General features: G+C 45.8%; 1 protein-coding gene across 6 annotated transcripts in view; it reads left to right on the top strand.

The window, feature by feature from the left end:
• The window catches only part of SZT2 (SZT2 subunit of KICSTOR complex), a 484,798-nt gene that overhangs the window by 98,269 nt on the left and 360,850 nt on the right, over positions 1-25,679 (top strand). For all 6 annotated transcript variants that reach the window (XM_030207429.1, XM_030207428.1, XM_030207430.1 and 3 more), the window contains exons 14-16: positions 18,464-18,669; positions 18,754-18,990; positions 19,448-19,526. In XM_030207429.1, the coding sequence (XP_030063289.1) occupies positions 18,464-18,669; positions 18,754-18,990; positions 19,448-19,526 (522 nt within the window). The remainder of the gene's footprint in view (positions 1-18,463; positions 18,670-18,753; positions 18,991-19,447; positions 19,527-25,679) is intronic.

Raw genomic sequence — 25,679 nt, 5'->3', positions numbered from 1 at the left:
GACCGTTTTCAGGTTTCGTGGTAGTTTGTTCCAGAATTGTGTGCTCATATAAGAAAAGGTTGACGCGTGCAGCACTTTGTATTTTATGCCTTTGCAGTTAGGGAAGTGGAGGTTGAGGAAAGTTCGGGATGATCTTTTAGCGTTTCTGGGTGGTAGGACTATTAAGTCAGACATGTAGGCTGGAGCTTCACCGTGAATGATTTTGTGGAGCTTCTCTCATAAGGGTTTCGCATTTTCGTATTTTGGTTTCCCGAAGATGAGTCTGGCTGCTGTGTTCTGGGCTGTTTGAAGTTTCCTCAGTAATTGCTCTTTACAACCTGCGTACAGTGAGTTGCAGTAATCCAGGTGGCTTAGTACGAGTGATTGCACTAGGCTTCGGAAGACGGATCTTGGGAAGAATGGTCTTATTCTTTTCAGTTTCCACATGCAGTAGAACATCTTTTTGGTTGTGTTGTTTGCGTGGGTTTCAAGTGTTAGGTGGCGATCATACCTAAACCTACATTACCCAGATTGCAAAGGACTGAAATACAAAACAATTTATGCATCCAGCTTCTCCTACCTAAGCGCACAACTATGGAATGGACTCCCTAAAGCTGTGAAAATAATTCATGACCATCTAAACTTCAAGAAATCACTAAAAACCACCCTCTTCAAAAAGGCCTACCCCACCGATCCAACATAAATCCCCACACCCAGCAACACAACACAACCAATGATCGTACTGGACAATATACAATCTTCATCCCTCCCATCCTCATGGTGCCTGATACACACCTACCTCAATTTGACCACAATATAACCTGTATTTGTTATCAATCGACTGGCGAACGCCTGTATTGTACTATGTAAGCCACATTGAGCCTGCAAATAGGTGGGAAAATGTGGGGTACAAATGTAACAAATAAATCCATCTGCTTACTTTTAATTTGCTGTCCTCCAGGAAGTCAAAGTAGAAGAGGAATTAAAAGATTTCATTGCTAATGCTTGTGTCAATAACGATAATATTGTATTGGTTGGAGACATTAACTTACATCTAGAAAATACTAATAATCAGAATATAAAAAATTGTGTTGATTTTCTTGGTATTTGGCGATTCTCACTTTTTAATGGTTTGTCCTCTCATACCTAAGGTCATCAATTGGATATATTAGCAAATAAATTTGTAATATTAGACTTTCTAATATCAAAACCACAGTGGTCTCCTACTCCATGGTCAGATCATAGTAGGCTAATATTCAAACTTAATTGGGAAGAAGCTATACGTTGTCCCAGTATAGCCAATAAACGTAATACCTTTAATACTGGAGGTAAAATGGATCCAATAAGCTTCTGGTCTAAAGATCAAATTACTAACTTGCTCATCTCAGCTCCTTCCATAGACTTCATACAAAAATGACACGTTAAAAGTACTAGATGAGTTGGCTCCACTAAAAACTAGACCCAATAAGAAATTATCCCCCTGGTTTAATGACTCTCTTTTAGAAATGAAGCGTAACTGCAGCTGGGAAGAAAGTGTGGGCTAAAACTAGAACCATGGATCAACGCATTCTTTGGAAAAAAACTCTTAAAAGAATATAAGCACTTAATTATTAAGGCTAAAACTGCTTATTACTCAAAGTTTATAGGTGAAATAAAAGTCAACCCTAGGAAATTATATTCTTTGATAACAACTTATTTAACACTCAATCTGTTTCTAAAATTAATGAATCCCTGCCTTCAGCTGATCAATTGGCAAACTATTTTGAACAGAAAATAATTAAAATCAGACTGGAACTATATAGCTTCCTCTCTTCAATTGAGCATTTCCTGAATCTAAATGATCAGTCATCCTCTTGCTTGCAAGCTGACAGAATTTGGTCTGCATTTCATTTTGTTTTCAGTGGATCAAGTTAGACAGTTGTTATGCAAATATGCCAAATCGCAATATGTGCTTGTCCCAACTATCTGCTTAGGTCAGCACCCACACTGTGTTTTGATTACATACACTCCTATCTTACTTTAATGTTATCCCTGGGTCTGTTTCCTCTAAGAAGTGGCAATATTACCCTGACTCCTGTCCCTAAAAATTCTCAAACAAGCCAAAGCATTGTTTCCAATTACAGACCTGTAGCCACAATCCCATTATTTGTTAAGGTCATGGAAAGACTTGTCTCGCAGCAACTAATGGAATATCTCCAACTGCATTCCATTCTGCATAAATCACAATCTAGATTAAGACTTTCCTATCGCACCAAAACTGTTCTTACCACTCAGCCAGCTTCAGATGAGACCTCAGTATTGGTAATGAAATTATAATACTCCAATTTGGTATGTCGACCACAATATTCTCTTAAATATTCTTGACCATTTGGTATTTATGGTGCTGTCCATGATTGTTTCTCAGGATTTCTGAAATCTAGATCATACCAAGTTAAACAATTAGGCACTGTCTCTTCATCCTGGCTTTCTAGTTGTGGAGTACAACAGGGTTCTCCCTTGTCTCCCATCTTATTTAATATCATGATGATTCCTCTTGGTATCTACTTGAGAGCAATGGTCTTTCTGCTTTTATTTATGCTGATGACATCACTATATCCCATTTCCAAAAACTCTTTATCATATCATTAATAAAATCAGATTAGATATCACATTAACTGAATCTTGGGCTTCTAATTTTAAATTGGAACTTAATACTGAGGAGACTAAATTTTTATTAATAACAAATCCTTATCATCTGACTATTTTCAATGATGTTACAATTGATAATATAACCTATCCTTTTGTATTATTTATTTATTTAAGGTTCATCTGTACCCCACATTTCCCCACAAATGCAGGCACAACTTGGTTTAAATGAATTATAAAACATACAATACATGGATGGTACAGAAGAAAACTGAGGAAACCCTAACCACAATAACAATGACTAGACAGCAGAGCTGCTGGTGGAGTAAGTTCTTTCGAAAAGGAATGTTTTCAGCAACTTCTTGAAGAGATGGTGATCAGCTTGCGATTTTAAGAACAAGGGTAAAGCATTCCAATTCTTCGGGCTGGTGTAGTGAAAAGACGAGGCAAAGAGAAGCTTGTATTTGACACCCCTACAAGATGGGTAGTGTAGTTGGAGTGAGAGCTGTGTTTACAGCATTTCTTGGTGGAAGATCAATTAAAGGAATCATGTATTCCGGAGCTAATCTGTAAAGTATTTTATGTGTTAGCATGCAGATCTTGAAGGCGATTCGTTCTTTTACTGGTAGCCAGTGTAGATTGAGATGCAGCGGTTTCGCATGTACCATACGCGATTTTCCCAAGATGAGTCTTGCTGCAGTGTTCTGGGCAGTCTGGAACTTTTTCAGTAAGTGCTCTTGACAGCCCGCATACATCCCGCTACAATAATCTAGGTGAGACAACTAGCCAATGAATAAGAGTGCGGAAAAGCTCTCTAGTGAGACAGAATCTAATACGCCGCAGCCTCCACATTGCATAGAACATCCTTTTGGTGACCGCGCGCACATGCAGGTCTAGTTGCAGATGAGGGTCCAGCTCAACACCAAAAAGTCTCAGGGTCTTTGAGATAGGTAGTGTCTGGTCTTTGAGAACAAGGGTGCTTGGAAAGAATCTGGTATGGATGGACGAGAGGACAAGACACTGAGTTTTGTCTTTGTTTAACTTAAACTGAAACACCTTAGCCCAAAGATCCATGATTGAAAAACTCGCTTCTATCAAGTCTGAGATTTCAGCTAAGGCGGAATCGAAGGGGATGTAGATGGTTATGTCGTCTGCATAGACAAATGGGTTTAAGCCTAGGTTAGCTAATGCGGTTGCAAGGGGAAATATCGTGATATTGAATAGTGCTGGTGACAGAGGCGAGCCTTGGGGCACCCCACATGAGGCTTTCCAAGGAGCGGAGAAGGCCGGCGTGGCTTTGACCTGGTAAGTTCTAGACGACCGGAAACCCTTAAACCAATGTAGCACGCTCCCGCCGATGCCTAAGGTAGATCTAGTAGATGTAGCAAAATATTGTGATCCACCATATCGAACGCGCTAGACATATCGAACTGCAGCAGCAATATTTTTTTACCCACAGAAATCTCTCTTTTGAAATTTGACAAGGCGGTAACCAGGACGGTTTTGGTGCTATATTGGGCACGGAATCCGGATTGAGAGTAATGTAGAATGTCAAAGTTTTCCAGGAATTCATTTAACTGAGTATTCACCATGCTTTCCATTACTTTGATAATCAATGGAATAGATGCCACAGGTCGATAGTTTGAAATCACGTCTGCTTTGATCTTTAGATTCTTCGGAATGGGTGTAAGAAGTATATTGCCATGCTCAGGGGGAAAGATGCCCTCTTCCAGCATGTAATTTAGATAGGTAGTCAGATCGGCGATGAAGCATTTTGGTGCCGCTTTTAAAAGGTGGCTAGGGCAAGCATCCAATCCACAATACTTGTTAGAGAACTTAAGTAGCGCTTTGGATATGTTTTCCACAGGAACGTTACTAAAGGCAGTCCATGTGCGATCGGCTGGACAATAATCAGTGTGTCTAACCAAACTGCTTAGGAAATTGTCAACAGCCGCGGAGGTACTGGATAGTGTTGATCTTAGATTTTGTATTTTCTCGTTGAAATATGTAGCGAGTAGATCTGCCGAAGGAAGTTAGTCATGGTTAGACTCCAGCGTAGTGGTGGCAAGAAAAGAGTTCAGAAGTTGGTTCAGCACTTTGCTGTCGTTACCTGCAGCTTTTAATTGCACCGAAAAGTAAGAGCGTTTTGCTTTCTTAATGGCATAATTATATTTGCGGTGGCAGGTTTTCCATCTTTCAAATGCTTGATCTGACTTCTTTTTGCGCCAGACTCATTCATGCTTCCGTGTTTCAGTTTTCAGTGCTTTTAGCTCAAGGGAAAACCAGGGCGTGGAAGTACGGATATAGGAGGTTTTGAGGTGCGTGGGTGCAATGGGAGTCTAGGACACTCCTACATTTGTTGTCCCATTCTCTAAGGGGTTACAGTTGATCGGTTTTTATCCTTAGAAAGTCAAGTCTCAAATGTTTTCTCTAGTTCCTTCCATATGCTTTGGAAATTAAAGAGATTGTGATCATTTTTCACAAAACCAATCTTCTGTACCTTAACCCAATCTTTTGTTCTAACAAGAATCGACTATTGTAATTCCATCTATGCTGGAATTAAATGCGACCTTCTTGAAAACACGGCAGCCCATTTAATTTGTAAATCACCTAAACCTACCCCACTCCTTCATAGTCTGCACTGGTTACCTATAAAGAGCAGAATTTTGTTCAATTATATGCATTGGGGTATGTCACCATCCTTTATGAATGAACCTATTGCTTTACCTCCACGCAATGGTTCTGTGTCATCCAGAGAATATCTCATTTTACATTTCCCCAGTTGCAGAAATGTATCTTACAAAACAATCCACAATGCTAACTTTTCTTATCAGGAGTGGAGGAGTGGCCTAGTGGCCACATTGGTGATCTGCAAGGGCCGACTTCTACATGGAATGTTGCTAGTGGAATTGCAACATTCCATGTAGAATCTCAAATAGTAGCAACAGTGGAGGAGTGGCCTAGTGGTTAGGGTGGTGGACTTTGGTCCTGAGGAACTGAGTTTGATTCCCACTTCAGGCACAGGCAGCTCCTTGTGACTCTGGGCAAGTCACTTAACCCTCTGTTGCCCCATGTAAGCCGCATTGAGCCTGTCATGAGTGGGAAAGCGCAGGGTACAAATGTAACAAAAAAAAAAAAGAGATACTATTGGAGATTCTACATGGAATGTTGCTACTATTGGAGATTCTACATGGAATGTTGCTATTCCACTAGCAACATTCTATGTAAAAGGCTGCGTAGGCCACATTGGTGATCTGCAAGGGCCGACTTTTACATGGAATGTTGCTAGTGGAATAGCAACATTCCATGTAGAATCTCAAATAGTAGTAACAGTGGAGGAGTGGCCTAGTGGTTAGGGTGGTGGACTTTGGTCCTGAGGAACTGAGTTTGATTCCCACTTCAGGCACAGGCAGCTCCTTGTGACTCTGGGCAAGTCACTTAACCCTCTGTTGCCCCATGTAAGCCGCATTGAGCCTGTCATGAGTGGGAAAGCGCAGGGTACAAATGTAACAAAAATAAAATAGATACTAGTGGAGATTCTACATGGAATGTTGCTACTATTGGAGATCCTACATGGAATGTTGCTACTATTGGAGATTCTACATGGAATGTTGCTAGTGGAATTGCAACATTCCATGTAGAATCTCAAATAGTAGCAACAGTGGAGGAGTGGCCTAGTGGTTAGGGTGGTGGACTTTGGTCCTGAGGAACTGAGTTTGATTCCCACTTCAGGCACAGGCAGCTCCTTGTGACTCTGGGCAAGTCACTTAACCCTCTGTTGCCCCATGTAAGCCGCATTGAGCCTGTCATGAGTGGGAAAGCGCAGGGTACAAATGTAACAAAAATAAAATAGATACTAGTGGAGATTCTACATGGAATGTTGCTACTATTGGAGATCCTACATGGAATGTTGCTACTATTGGAGATTCTACATGGAATGTTGGTAGTGGAATTGCAACATTCCATGTAGAATCTCAAATAGTAGCAACAGTGGAGGAGTGGCCTAGTGGTTAGGGTGGTGGACTTTGGTCCTGAGGAACTGAGTTTGATTCCCACTTCAGGCACAGGCAGCTCCTTGTGACTCTGGGCAAGTCACTTAACCCTCCATTGCCCCATGTAAGCCGCATTGAGCCTGCCATGAGTGGGAAAGCGCAGGGTACAAATGTAACAAAAATAAAATAGATACTAGTGGAGATTCTACATGGAATGTTGCTACTATTGGAGATTCTACATGGAATGTTGCTACTATTGGAGATCCTACATGGAATGTTGCTACTATTGGAGATTCTACATGGAATGTTGCTAGTGGAATTGCAACATTCCATGTAGAATCTCAAATAGTAGCAACAGTGGAGGAGTGGCCTAGTGGTTAGGGTGGTGGACTTTGGTCCTGAGGAACTGATTTTGATTCCCACTTCAGGCACAGGCAGCTCCTTGTGACTCTGGGCAAGTCACTTAACCCTCTGTTGCCCCATGTAAGCCGCATTGAGCCTGTCATGAGTGGGAAAGCGCAGGGTACAAATGTAACAAAAATAAAATAGATACTAGTGGAGATTCTACATGGAATGTTGCTACTATTGGAGATCCTACATGGAATGTTGCTACTATTGGAGATTCTACATGGAATGTTGCTAGTGGAATTGCAACATTCCATGTAGAATCTCAAATAGTAGCAAAAGTGGAGGAGTAGCCTAGTGGTTAGGGTGGTGGACTTTGGTCCTGAGGAACTGATTTTGATTCCCACTTCAGGCACAGGCAGCTCCTTGTGGCTCTGGGCAAGTCACTTAACCCTCCATTGTCCCATGTAAGCCTGCCATGAGTGGGAAAGCGCAGGGTACAAATGTAACAAAAATAAAATAGATACTATTGGAGATTCTACATGGAATGTTGCTACTATTGGAGATTCTACATGGAATGTTGCTATTCCACTAGCAACATTCCATGTAGAAGGCTGCGCAGGCTTCTGTTTCTGTGAGTCTGACGTCAGACTCACAGAAGCAGAAGCCTGCGCGGCCACATTGGTGATCTGCAAGGGCCGACTTCTACATGGAATGTTGCTAGTGGAATTGCAACATTCCATGTAGAATCTCAAATAGTAGCAACAGTGGAGGAGTGGCCTAGTGGTTAGGGTGGTGGACTTTGGTCCTGAGGAACTGAGTTTGATTCCCACTTCAGGCACAGGCAGCTCCTTGTGGCTCTGGGCAAGTCACTTAACCCTCCATTGTCCCATGTAAGCCTGCCATGAGTGGGAAAGCGCAGGGTACAAATGTAACAAAAATAAAATAGATACTATTGGAGATTCTACATGGAATGTTGCTACTATTGGAGATTCTACATGGAATGTTGCTATTCCACTAGCAACATTCCATGTAGAAGGCTGCGCAGGCTTCTGTTTCTGTGAGTCTGACGTCAGACTCACAGAAGCAGAAGCCTGCGCGGCCACATTGGTGATCTGCAAGGGCCGACTTCTACATGGAATGTTGCTAGTGGAATTGCAACATTCCATGTAGAATCTCAAATAGTAGCAACAGTGGAGGAGTGGCCTAGTGGTTAGGGTGGTGGACTTTGGTCCTGAGGAACTGAGTTTGATTCCCACTTCAGGCACAGGCAGCTCCTTGTGACTCTGGGCAAGTCACTTAACCCTCCATTGCCCCATGTAAGCCGCATTGAGCCTGCCATGAGTGGGAAAGCGCAGGGTACAAATGTAACAACAATAAAATAGATACTATTTGAGATTCTACATGGAATGTTGCTATTCCACTAGCAACATTCCATGTAGAAGCCTGCGCGGCCACATTGGTGATCTGCAAGGGCCGACTTCTACATGGAATGTTGCTAGTGGAATAGCAACATTCCATGTAGAATCTCAAATAGTAGTAACAGTGGAGGAGTGGCCTAGTGGTTAGGGTGGTGGACTTTGGTCCTGAGGAACTGAGTTTGATTCCCACTTCAGGCACAGGCAGCTCCTTGTGACTCTGGGCAAGTCACTTAACCCTCTGTTGCCCCATGTAAGCCGCATTGAGCCTGTCATGAGTGGGAAAGCGCAGGGTACAAATGTAACAAAAATAAAATAGATACTAGTGGAGATTCTACATGGAATGTTGCTACTATTGGAGATCCTACATGGAATGTTGCTACTATTGGAGATTCTACATGGAATGTTGCTAGTGGAATTGCAACATTCCATGTAGAATCTCAAATAGTAGCAACAGTGGAGGAGTGGCCTAGTGGTTAGGGTGGTGGACTTTGGTCCTGAGGAACTGATTTTGATTCCCACTTCAGGCACAGGCAGCTCCTTGTGACTCTGGGCAAGTCACTTAACCCTCTGTTGCCCCATGTAAGCCGCATTGAGCCTGTCATGAGTGGGAAAGCGCAGGGTACAAATGTAACAAAAATAAAATAGATACTAGTGGAGATTCTACATGGAATGTTGCTACTATTGGAGATCCTACATGGAATGTTGCTACTATTGGAGATTCTACATGGAATGTTGCTAGTGGAATTGCAACATTCCATGTAGAATCTCAAATAGTAGCAACAGTGGAGGAGTGGCCTAGTGGTTAGGGTGGTGGACTTTGGTCCTGAGGAACTGATTTTGATTCCCACTTCAGGCACAGGCAGCTCCTTGTGACTCTGGGCAAGTCACTTAACCCTCTGTTGCCCCATGTAAGCCGCATTGAGCCTGTCATGAGTGGGAAAGCGCAGGGTACAAATGTAACAAAAATAAAATAGATACTAGTGGAGATTCTACATGGAATGTTGCTACTATTGGAGATCCTACATGGAATGTTGCTACTATTGGAGATTCTACATGGAATGTTGCTAGTGGAATTGCAACATTCCATGTAGAATCTCAAATAGTAGCAACAGTGGAGGAGTGGCCTAGTGGTTAGGGTGGTGGACTTTGGTCCTGAGGAACTGAGTTTGATTCCCACTTCAGGCACAGGCAGCTCCTTGTGACTCTGGGCAAGTCACTTAACCCTCCATTGCCCCATGTAAGCCGCATTGAGCCTGCCATGAGTGGGAAAGCGCAGGGTACAAATGTAACAAAAATAAAATAGATACTAGTGGAGATTCTACATGGAATGTTGCTACTATTGGAGATTCTACATGGAATGTTGCTACTATTGGAGATCCTACATGGAATGTTGCTACTATTGGAGATTCTACATGGAATGTTGCTAGTGGAATTGCAACATTCCATGTAGAATCTCAAATAGTAGCAACAGTGGAGGAGTGGCCTAGTGGTTAGGGTGGTGGACTTTGGTCCTGAGGAACTGATTTTGATTCCCACTTCAGGCACAGGCAGCTCCTCGTGACTCTGGGCAAGTCACTTAACCCTCTGTTGCCCCATGTAAGCCGCATTGAGCCTGTCATGAGTGGGAAAGCGCAGGGTACAAATGTAACAAAAATAAAATAGATACTAGTGGAGATTCTACATGGAATGTTGCTACTATTGGAGATCCTACATGGAATGTTGCTACTATTGGAGATTCTACATGGAATGTTGCTAGTGGAATTGCAACATTCCATGTAGAATCTCAAATAGTAGCAACAGTGGAGGAGTGGCCTAGTGGTTAGGGTGGTGGACTTTGGTCCTGAGGAACTGAGTTTGATTCCCACTTCAGGCACAGGCAGCTCCTTGTGACTCTGGGCAAGTCACTTAACCCTCTGTTGCCCCATGTAAGCCGCATTGAGCCTGTCATGAGTGGGAAAGCGCAGGGTACAAATGTAACAAAAATAAAATAGATACTAGTGGAGATTCTACATGGAATGTTGCTACTATTGGAGATTCTACATGGAATGTTGCTACTATTGGAGATCCTACATGGAATGTTGCTACTATTGGAGATTCTACATGGAATGTTGCTAGTGGAATTGCAACATTCCATGTAGAATCTCAAATAGTAGCAACAGTGGAGGAGTGGCCTAGTGGTTAGGGTGGTGGACTTTGGTCCTGAGGAACTGAGTTTGATTCCCACTTCAGGCACAGGCAGCTCCTTGTGACTCTGGGCAAGTCACTTAACCCTCTGTTGCCCCATGTAAGCCGCATTGAGCCTGTCATGAGTGGGAAAGCGCAGGGTACAAATGTAACAAAAATAAAATAGATACTAGTGGAGATTCTACATGGAATGTTGCTACTATTGGAGATTCTACATGGAATGTTGCTACTATTGGAGATCCTACATGGAATGTTGCTACTATTGGAGATTCTACATGGAATGTTGCTAGTGGAATTGCAACATTCCATGTAGAATCTCAAATAGTAGCAACAGTGGACGAGTGGCCTAGTGGTTAGGGTGGTGGACTTTGGTCCTGAGGAACTGATTTTGATTCCCACTTCAGGCACAGGCAGCTCCTTGTGACTCTGGGCAAGTCACTTAACCCTCTGTTGCCCCATGTAAGCCGCATTGAGCCTGTCATGAGTGGGAAAGCGCAGGGTACAAATGTAACAAAAATAAAATAGATACTAGTGGAGATTATACATGGAATGTTGCTACTATTGGAGATCCTACATGGAATGTTGCTACTATTGGAGATTCTACATGGAATGTTGCTAGTGGAATTGCAACATTCCATGTAGAATCTCAAATAGTAGCAACAGTGGAGGAGTGGCCTAGTGGTTAGGGTGGTGGACTTTGGTCCTGAGGAACTGATTTTGATTCCCACTTCAGGCACAGGCAGCTCCTTGTGACTCTGGGCAAGTCACTTAACCCTCTGTTGCCCCATGTAAGCCGCATTGAGCCTGTCATGAGTGGGAAAGCGCAGGGTACAAATGTAACAAAAATAAAATAGATACTAGTGGAGATTCTACATGGAATGTTGCTACTATTGGAGATCCTACATGGAATGTTGCTACTATTGGAGATTCTACATGGAATGTTGCTAGTGGAATTGCAACATTCCATGTAGAATCTCAAATAGTAGCAACAGTGGAGGAGTGGCCTAGTGGTTAGGGTGGTGGACTTTGGTCCTGAGGAACTGATTTTGATTCCCACTTCAGGCACAGGCAGCTCCTTGTGACTCTGGGCAAGTCACTTAACCCTCTGTTGCCCCATGTAAGCCGCATTGAGCCTGTCATGAGTGGGAAAGCGCAGGGTACAAATGTAACAAAAATAAAATAGATACTAGTGGAGATTCTACATGGAATGTTGCTACTATTGGAGATCCTACATGGAATGTTGCTACTATTGGAGATTCTACATGGAATGTTGCTAGTGGAATTGCAACATTCCATGTAGAATCTCAAATAGTAGCAACAGTGGAGGAGTGGCCTAGTGGTTAGGGTGGTGGACTTTGGTCCTGAGGAACTGAGTTTGATTCCCACTTCAGGCACAGGCAGCTCCTTGTGACTCTGGGCAAGTCACTTAACCCTCTGTTGCCCCATGTAAGCCGCATTGAGCCTGTCATGAGTGGGAAAGCGCAGGGTACAAATGTAACAAAAATAAAATAGATACTAGTGGAGATTCTACATGGAATGTTGCTACTATTGGAGATCCTACATGGAATGTTGCTACTATTGGAGATTCTACATGGAATGTTGCTAGTGGAATAGCAACATTCCATGTAGAATCTCAAATAGTAGCAACAGTGGAGGAGTGGCCTAGTGGTTAGGGTGGTGGACTTTGGTCCTGAGGAACTGAGTTTGATTCCCACTTCAGGCACAGGCAGCTCCTTGTGACTCTGGGCAAGTCACTTAACCCTCTGTTGCCCCATGTAAGCCGCATTGAGCCTGTCATGAGTGGGAAAGCGCAGGGTACAAATGTAACAAAAATAAAATAGATACTAGTGGAGATTCTACATGGAATGTTGCTACTATTGGAGATCCTACATGGAATGTTGCTACTATTGGAGATTCTACATGGAATGTTGCTAGTGGAATTGCAACATTCCATGTAGAATCTCAAATAGTAGCAACAGTGGAGGAGTGGCCTAGTGGTTAGGGTGGTGGACTTTGGTCCTGAGGAACTGATTTTGATTCCCACTTCAGGCACAGGCAGCTCCTTGTGACTCTGGGCAAGTCACTTAACCCTCTGTTGCCCCATGTAAGCCGCATTGAGCCTGTCATGAGTGGGAAAGCGCAGGGTACAAATGTAACAAAAATAAAATAGATACTAGTGGAGATTCTACATGGAATGTTGCTACTATTGGAGATCCTACATGGAATGTTGCTACTATTGGAGATTCTACATGGAATGTTGCTAGTGGAATTGCAACATTCCATGTAGAATCTCAAATAGTAGCAACAGTGGAGGAGTGGCCTAGTGGTTAGGGTGGTGGACTTTGGTCCTGAGGAACTGATTTTGATTCCCACTTCAGGCACAGGCAGCTCCTTGTGACTCTGGGCAAGTCACTTAACCCTCTGTTGCCCCATGTAAGCCGCATTGAGCCTGTCATGAGTGGGAAAGCGCAGGGTACAAATGTAACAAAAATAAAATAGATACTATTGGAGATTCTACATGGAATGTTGCTACTATTGGAGATCCTACATGGAATGTTGCTACTATTGGAGATTCTACATGGAATGTTGCTAGTGGAATTGCAACATTCCATGTAGAATCTCAAATAGTAGCAACAGTGGAGGAGTGGCCTAGTGGTTAGGGTGGTGGACTTTGGTCCTGAGGAACTGATTTTGATTCCCACTTCAGGCACAGGCAGCTCCTTGTGACTCTGGGCAAGTCACTTAACCCTCTGTTGCCCCATGTAAGCCGCATTGAGCCTGTCATGAGTGGGAAAGCGCAGGGTACAAATGTAACAAAAATAAAATAGATACTAGTGGAGATTCTACATGGAATGTTGCTACTATTGGAGATCCTACATGGAATGTTGCTACTATTGGAGATTCTACATGGAATGTTGCTAGTGGAATTGCAACATTCCATGTAGAATCTCAAATAGTAGCAACAGTGGAGGAGTGGTCTAGTGGTTAGGGTGGTGGACTTTGGTCCTGAGGAACTGATTTTGATTCCCACTTCAGGCACAGGCAGCTCCTTGTGACTCTGGGCAAGTCACTTAACCCTCTGTTGCCCCATGTAAGCCGCATTGAGCCTGTCATGAGTGGGAAAGCGCAGGGTACAAATGTAACAAAAATAAAATAGATACTAGTGGAGATTCTACATGGAATGTTGCTACTATTGGAGATCCTACATGGAATGTTGCTACTATTGGAGATTCTACATGGAATGTTGCTAGTGGAATTGCAACATTCCATGTAGAATCTCAAATAGTAGCAACAGTGGAGGAGTGGCCTAGTGGTTAGGGTGGTGGACTTTGGTCCTGAGGAACTGAGTGATTCCCACTTCAGGCACAGGCAGCTCCTTGTGACTCTGGGCAAGTCACTTAACCCTCTGTTGCCCCATGTAAGCCGCATTGAGCCTGTCATGAGTGGGAAAGCGCAGGGTACAAATGTAACAAAAATAAAATAGATACTAGTGGAGATTCTACATGGAATGTTGCTACTATTGGAGATCCTACATGGAATGTTGCTACTATTGGAGATTCTACATGGAATGTTGCTAGTGGAATTGCAACATTCCATGTAGAATCTCAAATAGTAGCAACAGTGGAGGAGTGGCCTCGTGGTTAGGGTGGTGGACTTTGGTCCTGAGGAACTGAGTTTGATTCCCACTTCAGGCACAGGCAGCTCCTTGTGACTCTGGGCAAGTCACTTAACCCTCTGTTGCCCCATGTAAGCCGCATTGAGCCTGTCATGAGTGGGAAAGCGCAGGGTACAAATGTAACAAAAATAAAATAGATACTAGTGGAGATTCTACATGGAATGTTGCTACTATTGGAGATCCTACATGGAATGTTGCTACTATTGGAGATTCTACATGGAATGTTGCTAGTGGAATTGCAACATTCCATGTAGAATCTCAAATAGTAGCAACAGTGGAGGAGTGGCCTAGTGGTTAGGGTGGTGGACTTTGGTCCTGAGGAACTGAGTTTGATTCCCACTTCAGGCACAGGCAGCTCCTTGTGACTCTGGGCAAGTCACTTAACCCTCCATTGCCCCATGTAAGCCGCATTGAGCCTGCCATGAGTGGGAAAGCGCAGGGTACAAATGTAACAAAAATAAAATAGATACTAGTGGAGATTCTACATGGAATGTTGCTACTATTGGAGATTCTACATGGAATGTTGCTACTATTGGAGATCCTACATGGAATGTTGCTACTATTGGAGATTCTACATGGAATGTTGCTAGTGGAATTGCAACATTCCATGTAGAATCTCAAATAGTAGCAACAGTGGAGGAGTGGCCTAGTGGTTAGGGTGGTGGACTTTGGTCCTGAGGAACTGAGTTTGATTCCCACTTCAGGCACAGGCAGCTCCTTGTGACTCTGGGCAAGTCACTTAACCCTCTGTTGCCCCATGTAAGCCGCATTGAGCCTGTCATGAGTGGGAAAGCGCAGGGTACAAATGTAACAAAAATAAAATAGATACTAGTGGAGATTCTACATGGAATGTTGCTACTATTGGAGATCCTACATGGAATGTTGCTACTATTGGAGATTCTACATGGAATGTTGCTAGTGGAATTGCAACATTCCATGTAGAATCTCAAATAGTAGCAACAGTGGAGGAGTGGCCTAGTGGTTAGGGTGGTGGACTTTGGTCCTGAGGAACTGAGTTTGATTCCCACTTCAGGCACAGGCAGCTCCTTGTGACTCTGGGCAAGTCACTTAACCCTCCATTGCCCCATGTAAGCCGCATTGAGCCTGCCATGAGTGGGAAAGCGCAGGGTACAAATGTAACAAAAATAAAATAGATACTAGTGGAGATTCTACATGGAATGTTGCTACTATTGGAGATTCTACATGGAATGTTGCTACTATTGGAGATCCTACATGGAATGTTGCTACTATTGGAGATTCTACATGGAATGTTGCTAGTGGAATAGCAACATTCCATGTAGAATCTCAAATAGTAGCAACAGTGGAGGAGTGGCCTAGTGGTTAGGGTGGTGGACTTTGGTCCTGGGGAACTGAGTTTGATTCCCACTTCAGGCACAGGCAGCTCCTTGTGACTCTGGGCAAGTCACTTAACCCTCTGTTGCCCCATGTAAGCCGCATTGAGCCTGTCATGAGTGGGAAAGCGCAGGGTACAAATGTAACAAAAAAAAAAAAAATTATGGGTTATTTCATAATTTATTGAAAACTTACTTTTTAGCTCAGTCTTTAACAGTGTTAGAACTCGGTGCTGAATGTTAATTAGTTCCTTTTATTTCACTTCTTCCTGATGCCTCTCTGAATTTGCCCCTATCACTTCCTATATATTATTTTTATGATGTATTCTTCAAATGTAACTCTAATTTATTTACTTTCTTTTATGTTTATATTGCAAACCACATTGAACCCGAGTTCCTCTTGGACTAATGTGGGATAGAAATTCCATAATAAATAAATAAAATCCATAAGTTTAGCTGAAAACCAAGGATGATTAGGATGACAGCAACTGGGTAAGGTGTACCAAAAGGGCCAAGAAGTCAAGAGGTGATGCCTCTATTTGATTTCTAATTTGCTGTCGGCTAAATCCAAAATCTTCTTCCTCCCTCATTGATTGGGAGTCCACCTCAGCCCTCTACTCTTAAAGAATGTCTCGTCATAAGCAGAACACGTGATCCACGTGAATTGCATGGAACTCAAGAGTATTTTATTTCCTGTAAATGTGTGCACTTTATCTTCGATATTAATTGGTTTGAATGCAAACCTCAAATTAAATGCCATGTTTAATGTCAAGAAAAACAGAGATACATTCTCCTTTTGCCTATGCCAGAAAGCAGCACAAAGCTGAGACTTCACCATCTTTAATTGCATAAAGATTCAGGCCTTTTATATGCAGGGCAGTCGGAACAAATAGCAGGCAAGTTGCACAGCGTTCTTTTGCCTCCTTCACCCCCCAGTGGACTTTGGCATTCCAGTGGCTAAATGGGCCTTAGCCAGTTGGCAAGCCTTCTATATTCAGTTCTGGTACTACTTGAACTTCTTGAAATCAGAACCGCTGCAGCTACCATAGTTCTTCTTTCATTGGACAGTAACATGCAAAGCAGTAACATGGTCCACACGTCATACCTTCATTTCTCAGTACTACTACTACTACTTATCATTTCTATAGCGCTGCTAGACATACGCAGCGCTGTACACTTGAACATGAAGAGACAGTCCCTGCTCAACAGAGCTTACAATATAATTAGGACAGACAAACAGGACAAATAAGGGATAAGGACAAAGGGTAGCAAGATTCCGGAATCCCAAAGAGTAGCAAGATTCCAAAACCCAAATAATAGCAGGATTCCGGAATCCCAAAGACTACTACTACTACTTATCATTTCTATAGCGCTACTAGACATACGCAGTGCTGTACACTTGAACATGAAGAGACAGTCCCTGCTCAACAGAGCTTACAATCTAATTAGGACAGACAAACAGGACAAACAAGAGATAAGGGAATATTAAGGTGAGGATGATAAGGGCCTACACTTTGGGAGCACAGAATTGGGACCCACTGAAGTTTTATCACCAGCATTTGAAAGACACTACTCCTGACCTGGACTAGTGCCATCTGGCCACTAAATGGTCTCAAGAACTGCATGTACCTATAACACCTGCTTTGGTGCAAACTGTATGGATTCGTCTTCAATCAAGGACATCAAAAAGTTGAACCTTTTTTTTTTGTTCAATTTGAGCAACTCTCGCCTTGGTATATGTGAATAAGCCATGCATGGGCAAGGAATACGTTTCAGCAATACTGAGCAGCTCTGAGCTTGGGATTCACCCGCTTGTATGCCTGACTCAGTCCTGCTTGTTGATGGAAAAAGCATTGCTTCTCACCTGTTACAGGTGTTTTCCATAGACAGAATTGATAAGTCACATGATCCCTTCCACATCCCAAAGAGCTGCATGTCGTCTTGAGTTTTGAAAGTAACTGAAGGACTGAGGAGATTGCTGTATGTGAGAAGGGCTACACATGCTCAGGACTATACACTTAACTCTGAGCTCTCGGAGAATTATTCTAGCCTGGTGATGTCACCCACTTGTCTTACCTAATTAAAAACCTGCTGTCTATGAAAAAGACCCACTACAGGTGAGAAACAATGTTATCTCAAAATAGAGATCAGTTAAAATGAAGCATTGGTCAAAGTGGGTGGGATACTAGATTGTACAAAGAGGAAGAAATAACCAGAAAGAAAGGAGATGGTAATTCATCTACAGGTCTTTGTATGTAATTTTGGAGGCTGAAGCTCTGAAATTTACAGAGAAGCTAGAAACAATATAAAGAGAGGCAACCAAAATGAAACAAGGTCTTCATCGAACGTTGTATGAAACCTAAGAACCCGAATATGTATACTCTGGAGCAGTATTTCTGAAGCCGGTCTGGTTTTCAGGATATCCAAATGAAAATGGAGTGTTCTGTAGGGTAATGCATGCAAATCTCTCTAGTGGATTTCCTAAAACTGGGTTAGCATCAGCTTCAGAAATGCTGCTTTGGAGGAGGGGAGAGATGGGGGAATAGTAGAGAATTCAGGTACCTGAAAGGCATTAATTCGTAAGAAGGGGCCTGTGCAGGGAGCATTTTGGCCGGAAACGCTGAGAAGATAATAGTGGGAGAGTGTTGTCATGATTCTTGATAATTTAGCTCTTGGCCCTTTGGAAACAGGGTGCGCTAGGGGTAAGCAGGGATTACAGTGGTCACATTATCCATGCTTGGAGTTGAGTATTCCATAAACGTATTGTACCTAAACCTTTATCGCCATTTGCAACCTGCGTGTTTTCAGTAGCGCTATAAAAATAAGTATTTTTTTATTATAAACTGCTGTTTCCAACTAACACTCTTTCTGCTTTTTCTAATGGGGCAGATTATAGAGGAATTAAGGGATCAGATCCTGCAACTTCGCTTCCCAAACAGAGTCCATAGCAAAGAAGCAACACCCAAGGTGAAGCGGAAAGTGCTTGGAACTAGCTCACCTTCCAAGTCTCCACCTCCCGAGGGGTCTCATTGTGCCGTATCAAACCGTCCCTGCCTTGTTGTATTGCAGAAACCACTAGATAAGCTGCTAATCAGGTGATTTGAGGGAACTGAGTGGTAACACTTGCCCCTGCTGTTTTGTTAGTCCACATGTTACCAGGATGTTTTCTTCTCAATTAGGTATGAAAAGCTGCCCCTGGACTATCGGACCCCCTTTATTCTGAGTCTGGAGAACTTTGGGCAGCAGCTGGCAGTTTCAGGGCCCACGTCTATGGCAGCCAATCGCACAGCCTCCTCCACCCTCTCTTCACTTTTTCGCTACTTCTACCACCAAAGATGGATCTGGTGTGTTCAGTCGGGGCTGACACCAACCATGCCGATCACAGCCGTGGGACAAATATTAGCTACACTCACAGAGTAAGAGCTCCTAGCTTTACCACTTACCGTAGGATAGGCACTAACCAGACTTATGGAGTAAGAACCCTTTATCTGTACAAGTCACACTGTAGGATAGACATGATTTAATTAATGTATTTATTTAAAAATTTGTAGACCACCTAAAACTAGGTGGCTTCCAATAATACACCATAGTGTAGACACTAACCAGACTGATGAAGTAAGAGCCCCTTGTCTATCCTACGGTGTGACTGATACAGCTAAGAGGCTCTTAATCCATCAGCCTGGTTAGTGTCTACCCTACGGTGCTAACATGCATTTCCTCCTGATAAAGAAAAGAGCAGGTGATTGATTGTACTAAATAGAAGTGAACGTTGCAGAAATGTTTCCTCTGGTATGTACGATAGCTGATGTGAGGGTAAGAGGAATCCCAAGGTCCCTGGATTCTCTTGTATTGATTTTCAGTATTGCTTTTTAGGATCCGTCTGTCGGAAGGATTCCACTTTGCTTCTAGTGGAGAAGGGATTGTTAATATGGTTCTTGAGCTTCCCATTCAGGTAATTCATTTCTGTGTCCCTGAGTTAATACAGGGTGGAGCTCAACCAGGCTCTAGCTAACTGTCTTCAACAGCAGAGCATATCTAGCACCGTGCCGCTCTCTGGGAGGTGGGTGCGTCTGTGGTGTGAGTGACCGTGGTTCTAGCAGCAGAGCATATCTAGCACCATGCCGCTCTCTGGAAGATGGGTGTGTCTGTGGTGTGAGTGACCGTGGTTTTAGCAGCAGAGCATATCTAGCACCGTGCCGCTCTCTGGGAGATGGGTGTGTCTGTGGTGTGAGTGACCGTGGTTCTAACAGCAGAGCATATCTAGCACCGTGCCGCTCTCTGGGAGATGGGTGCGTTTGTGGTGTGAGTGACCTTGGTTCTAGCAGCAGAGCATATCTAGCACCGTGCCGCTTTCTGGGAGGTGGGTGCGTCTGTGGTGTGAGTGACCGTGGTTCTAGCAGCAGAGCATATCTAGCACTGTGCCACTCTCTGGGAGGTGGGTGCTTCTGTTGTGTGAGTGACCGTGGTTCTAGCAGCAGGGCATATTCTCTGGGAGATGGGTGTGTCTGTGGTGTGAGTGACGGTGGTTCTAACAGCAGAGCATATCTAGCACTGTGCCGCTGTCTGGGAGATGGGTGTGTCTGTGGTGTGAGTGACGGTGGTTCTAGCAGCAGGGCATATCTAGCACCGTGCCGCTCTCTGGGAGGTGGGTGTGTCTGTGGTGTGAGTGACGGTGGTTCTAGCAGCAGAGCATATCTAGCACTGTGCCGCTCTCTGGGAGATGGGTGTGTCTGTGGTGTGAGTGACCGTGGTTCTAACAGCAGAGCATATCTAGCACCGTGCCGCTCTCTGGGAGATGGGTGTGTCTGTGGTGTGAGTGACCGTGGTTCTAACAGCAGAGCATATCTAGCACCGTGCCGCTCTCTGGGAGGTGGGTGCGTCTGTGGTGTGAGTGACCGTGGTTCTAGCAGCAGGGCATACTGTGCCGCTCTCTGGGAGGTGGGTGCTTCTGTGGTGTGAGTGACGGTGGTTCTAGCAGCAGAGCATATCTAGCACCGTGCCGCTCTCTGGGAGATGGGTGTGTCTGTGGTGTGAGTGACCGTGGTTCTAGAAGCAGAGCATATCTAGCACCGTGCCGCTCTCTGGGAGGTGGGTGCGTCTGTGGTGTGAGTGACTGTGGTTCTAGCAGCAGAGCATATCTAGCACCGTGCCGCTCTCTGGGAGATGGGTGTGTCTGTGGTGTGAGTGACCGTGGTTCTAACAGCAGAGCATATCTAGCACCGTGCCGCTCTCTGGGAGGTGGGTGTGTCTGTGGTGTGAGTGACCGTGGTTCTAACAGCAGGGCATACTGTGCCGCTCTCTGGGAGGTGGGTGCTTCTGTGGTGTGAGTGACCGTGGTTCTAGCAGCAGAGCATATCTAGCACCGTGCCGCTCTCTGGGAGATGGGTGTGTCTGTGGTGTGAGTGACCGTGGTTCTAGCAGCAGAGCATATCTAGCACCGTGCCGCTCTCTGGGAGGTGGGTGCGTCTGTGGTGTGAGTGACCGTGGTTCTAGCAGCAGGGCATACTGTGCCGCTCTCTGGGAGGTGGGTGCTTCTGTGGTGTGAGTGACCGTGGTTCTAGCAGCAGAGCATATCTAGCACCGTGCCGCTCTCTGGGAGATGGGTGTGCCTGTGGTGTGAGTGACGGTGGTTCTAGCAGCAGAGCATATCTAGCACCGTGCCGCTCTCTGGAAGATGGGTGTGTCTGTGGTGTGAGTGACCGTGGTTCTAGCAGCAGAGCTCCTGAAGATAAAGTACATAATTCACTTTGTTCTAGACATTCTGACCACACAAACCACAAGAATATCCACTTGACGTCACTGAGGATGCTGTTCTTGGAATTCAGGAATGTCCTTGGACCCAGCACACAGTGTCTGTGACAAGCTAACTAGAAATTCTGGCACAAGCAGTTTCTTGCTAATATGCAGTCCAAATTTCATGCTGCATTAAAGCATTGTCCGATATGTGGATTGCAGGACGTTGCCAGCCAAACTCTGTTTGTAGCTATATAGGCAGGGGCCTAGAACCTACGTATTAACTAAGCCTTCAGAGCTTACCCTGGAGACAATTTACATAGTAACATAGTAAATGACGGCAAATAAAGACCTGTGTGGTCCATCCAGTCTGCCCAACAAGATAAACTCATTTTACATGGTATGTGATACTTTATATGTATACTTGTCTATTAGATTGTAAGCTCTTTGAGCAGGGACTGTCTCTCTTTGTTAAATTGTACAGCGCTGCGTAACCCTAGTAGCGCTCTAGAAATGTTGAGTAGTACCCGAGTTTGATTTGTCCTTCCTTTCTTAGGGCACAGACCATAGAAGTCTGCAAGTGATTTGCAGATTTAACAAAGGTATAGCTCCATCTGTGACTGAGTTCAGAAAATTAGTTGTAGAAACCCGTGGTAACTTGGATAATTTGTCTGCTTAGCTTCAACAGTTTTTCACTTATATGGAAAAGTCATTTCCATATCATCAAGCTGATCAATCCATAGACTGGTGGGTTGTGTCCATCTACCAGCAGGTGGAGATAGAGAGCAATCCTTTTGCCTCCCTATATGTGGTCATGTGCTGCTGGAAACTCCTCAGTATGTTCTCTATCTCAGCAGGTGGTGGTCACACACAGCAGCAGCTCTGGCTAGGTCTCCAAGCCTAATCTTTAGGTTTTGTTGAGTACCTGGGGTTGAGGGCTCTTCTTGAGCAAGTGCAAACCTGGTGGCGCCAGGTCCCTCCTTTTCTCCCCCCTCCCGCTGGCTCTGTTTAAAAAAAAAAAAAAAAAAAATTTTGAACGTCCTTAAAGGCGTTTATTTCGACGTTTATTTAAACGTTTATTGCAGCTACTCACTGGGACACCAGGTCGTTACAGCTCGAAGCGGAAAGCAGGTAATTTTTACCTTTTTATAGCGGGCAGGGGGTTCCCCGATTGATCTCCACGTGGCCTATGGCGTCGGAGGGCGAGGGCGCAAAGAGTCGCTCCCCGGATCGCTTGGGCGCTTCTAGAGGGGATGCGGGGGTCTTGAAGTCTGATTCGCCCTTGTTGGGTGACAGTTTCGTGACCGATGAGTGTCCCGGTCCTTCCTCAGGTGTGGCGGTTTTTCCCGCCATAAACGCCCATCCCCCGCCGCTCGCCTCCGCCATCTTGGCCGGCCACGCGGCTCGGACGGCTTCTTCTTGGGCCGCCCTTGAGGTAGGAGACATTAATGCCATGAACGCCCTTAATTTGGGCGACGGCACAAAAGCGGCTAAAGTTAAGCGCCGTTCTTCCCGCGCGGCTCCTTCGCAGAGTGTCGCGCCGGACGCCATCTTGGATGCGCAGCATGTATCTCCCCCGCTCTTGCGAGCGCCGGTTGAGGGTGCGTCTAGGGCTGTAGCCCAGGCTGCGGAAGTGCACAGTCTGGGGGGTTTCTCCCCTGAGTTTGTTTTGCTGCTGCATCAGGCCTTCCTTATGCAAAACGCTGCCCCTGCTCCCTCGTCTGGTAAAGAGGTTGAGGCCCCCGGAGGTAAACGCCCTCGGGTTGATTCCCAGGCCTTGGAGGACTTTGTCTCCTCCGATGTAGATGAGGGCAGCGTATCTGAGTTCTCCCAACGGTCCTTTGCGGATTCCTTGGAGGAGACGGATCCCCGCTCGGATGGAGCGGATGACCCCTCTGCAGCGCGGCTCTTTAGCTCAGAGGATTTGCCCAACCTGTTAGTGCAGGCCATGGGCATTTTGAAGATTTCCTCTCCGGAGGACGTCTCTCCCTCAGCCCCTGTTGGCTCTGCCATTATGCTGGGGACGAAGCGCCCGCCTAGAACCTTCCACGTGCATGACGCCATGCACACCTTAATTTCGGCTCAATGGGATGTCCCGGAAGCGAGCCTTAAAGTGGCTAGGGCTATGTCCCGCCTCTATCCTTTGCCTGAAAGTGAACGTGAGGCCTATCTGTGGCCTACAGTGGATTCTTTAATCACTGCGGTGACTAAGAAAACGGCATTGCCGGTGGAAGGTGGCACGGCCCTAAAGGACGCCCAAGACAGAAGATTGGAGGCGGCCTTAAGGTCGTCCTTTGAGGCGGCTGCTTTAAGTTTGCAGGCCTCAGTTTGCGGCTCCTATGTGGCCAGGGCGTGCCTGACTATGGTGCAGCGGGCTTTCCCCTCGGATCATTCCTTGAGGGCTGATTGGCCGGCCCTGGAATCGGGCTTAGCCTATTTGGCAGACTTGCTGTATGATGTCTTGAGGGCCTCAGCTAAGGGCATGGCTCAGACAATCTCTGCGCGGCGGTGGCTTTGGCTGAAGCATTGGTCTGCTGACCTCGCCTCTAAATCCCGCCTGGCTAGATTGCCTTTTAAAGGCAAGCTGCTCTTTGGGGTCGAGCTGGACAAAATCGTGACCGATCTCGGCACGTCTAAGGGCAAGAAGTTACCAGAGGTCAGGGCTCGGGCTAGTACTCGCCCCGGTACCTCCAGAGGACGGTTTCAGGAAGCCCGTTGGTACCGCCCGGGCAGGTCGGGCTCTTCTGCCCCCTCTTCCTTCAAGAGGAACTTCTCCCCCAAGCAGCATTCCTTTCGCAGAGACCGCCGTCCCGGAGGTGCTCCCTCCGGTCCTCCCCCAGGGTCTCGGACCCAATGACGGGGCCTTGGTCCACGCCCCAGTGCAGATTGGAGGACGGCTGTCCTCGTTTCTGGGCGAGTGGACCACAATAACTTCAGACGCTTGGGTGCTGGAAGTCATCAGAGAAGGCTACAAGCTAGAGTTCTGCCGACCCTTAAGAGACGGGGTTGTACTGTCTCCCTGCAAGTCTCCGGTCAAAGCTGTGGCAGTGCAGCTGACCTTGGACAACCTGATCCGCCTGGGTGCGGTCGTTCCGGTGCCAGAAAATCAGCTTGGCAAGGGGCGTTACTCCATTTACTTTGTGGTACCAAAGAAAGGAGGTTCTGTCCGGCCTATCCTCGACCTCAAAGGGGTCAATCGGGCCTTGAAAGTTCGGCACTTTCGCATGGAGACTCTCCGCTCTGTTATAGCGGCAGTGAAGGCAGGGGAGTACCTGGCATCCTTGGACATCAAGGAAGCGTACTTGCATATTCCCATCTGGCCTCCTCATCAACGCTTTCTGCGTTTTGCAGTCCTGGGCCGACACTTCCAGTTCAGAGCCCTCCCGTTCGGGTTGGCTACTGCTCTGCGGACCTTCTCCAAAGTAATGGTGGTCATCGCGGCCTTCCTGAGGAAGGAAGGAGTACAAGTCCATCCTTATCTGGACGACTGGTTGATCCGAGCCCCCTCTTATGCAGAGTGCGGCAAAGCTGTGAACCGGGTGGTTGCTCTTTTGAGCTCCCTGGGGTGGATCATCAACTGGGAGAAAAGCCAGCTGCGCCCATCTCAGTCCCTGGAGTATCTGGGAGTTCGATTCGACACCCAAGTGGGCAGAGTTTTCCTGCCAGACAATCGGATTGTCAAGCTTCAGGCTCAGGTGGACCAGTTCCTAGTAGCCTCTCCTCTTCGGGCTTGGGACTATGTGCAGCTGTTGGGCTCTATGACGGCCACGATGGAAGTAGTGCCCTGGGCCAGGGCTCATATGAGACCACTACAACACTCTCTGCTGCAGCGCTGGACTCCGATGTCGGAGGATTATGCTGTGCGCCTTCCCTTGGACCCAGCAGTGCGCAAGGCGCTGAGCTGGTGGACGCAGACAGACAAGTTGTCTGCAGGAATGCCTCTGGTGACCCCGGAGTGGATTGTCGTCACGACGGATGCCTCGTTGTCGGGCTGGGGAGCCCACTGCTTGGGAAGGACAGCGCAGGGGCTCTGGTCTCCTGCAGAGGCAAAGTGGTCTATCAACCTCCTGGAACTCAGAGCCATTCGGTTGGCGCTTTGGGAGTTCATCCCGGTACTGGCGATGAAGCCTGTACGGGTCCTGTCGGACAATGCCACGGCTGTGGCCTATGTCAACCGCCAGGGAGGTACCAAGAGCGCCCCTCTAGCCAAGGAGGCCATGAATCTATGCCAGTGGGCGGAAGCGAACCTGGAACAGCTGTCAGCGGCCCACATTGCCGGAGTCATGAATGTCAAGGCGGACTTTCTCAGTCGCCATACCTTGGAGCCCGGAGAGTGGCAGCTATCTGCTCAGGCGTTCTTGTACATCACGAA

This window comes from Microcaecilia unicolor, chromosome 6 (assembly GCF_901765095.1).
Source record: "Microcaecilia unicolor chromosome 6, aMicUni1.1, whole genome shotgun sequence".
Taxonomy (NCBI): Eukaryota; Metazoa; Chordata; class Amphibia; order Gymnophiona; family Siphonopidae; genus Microcaecilia; species Microcaecilia unicolor.
Note: the sequence above shows the minus strand (reverse complement) of the source record. Positions and strands in the feature narration are given on the sequence as shown.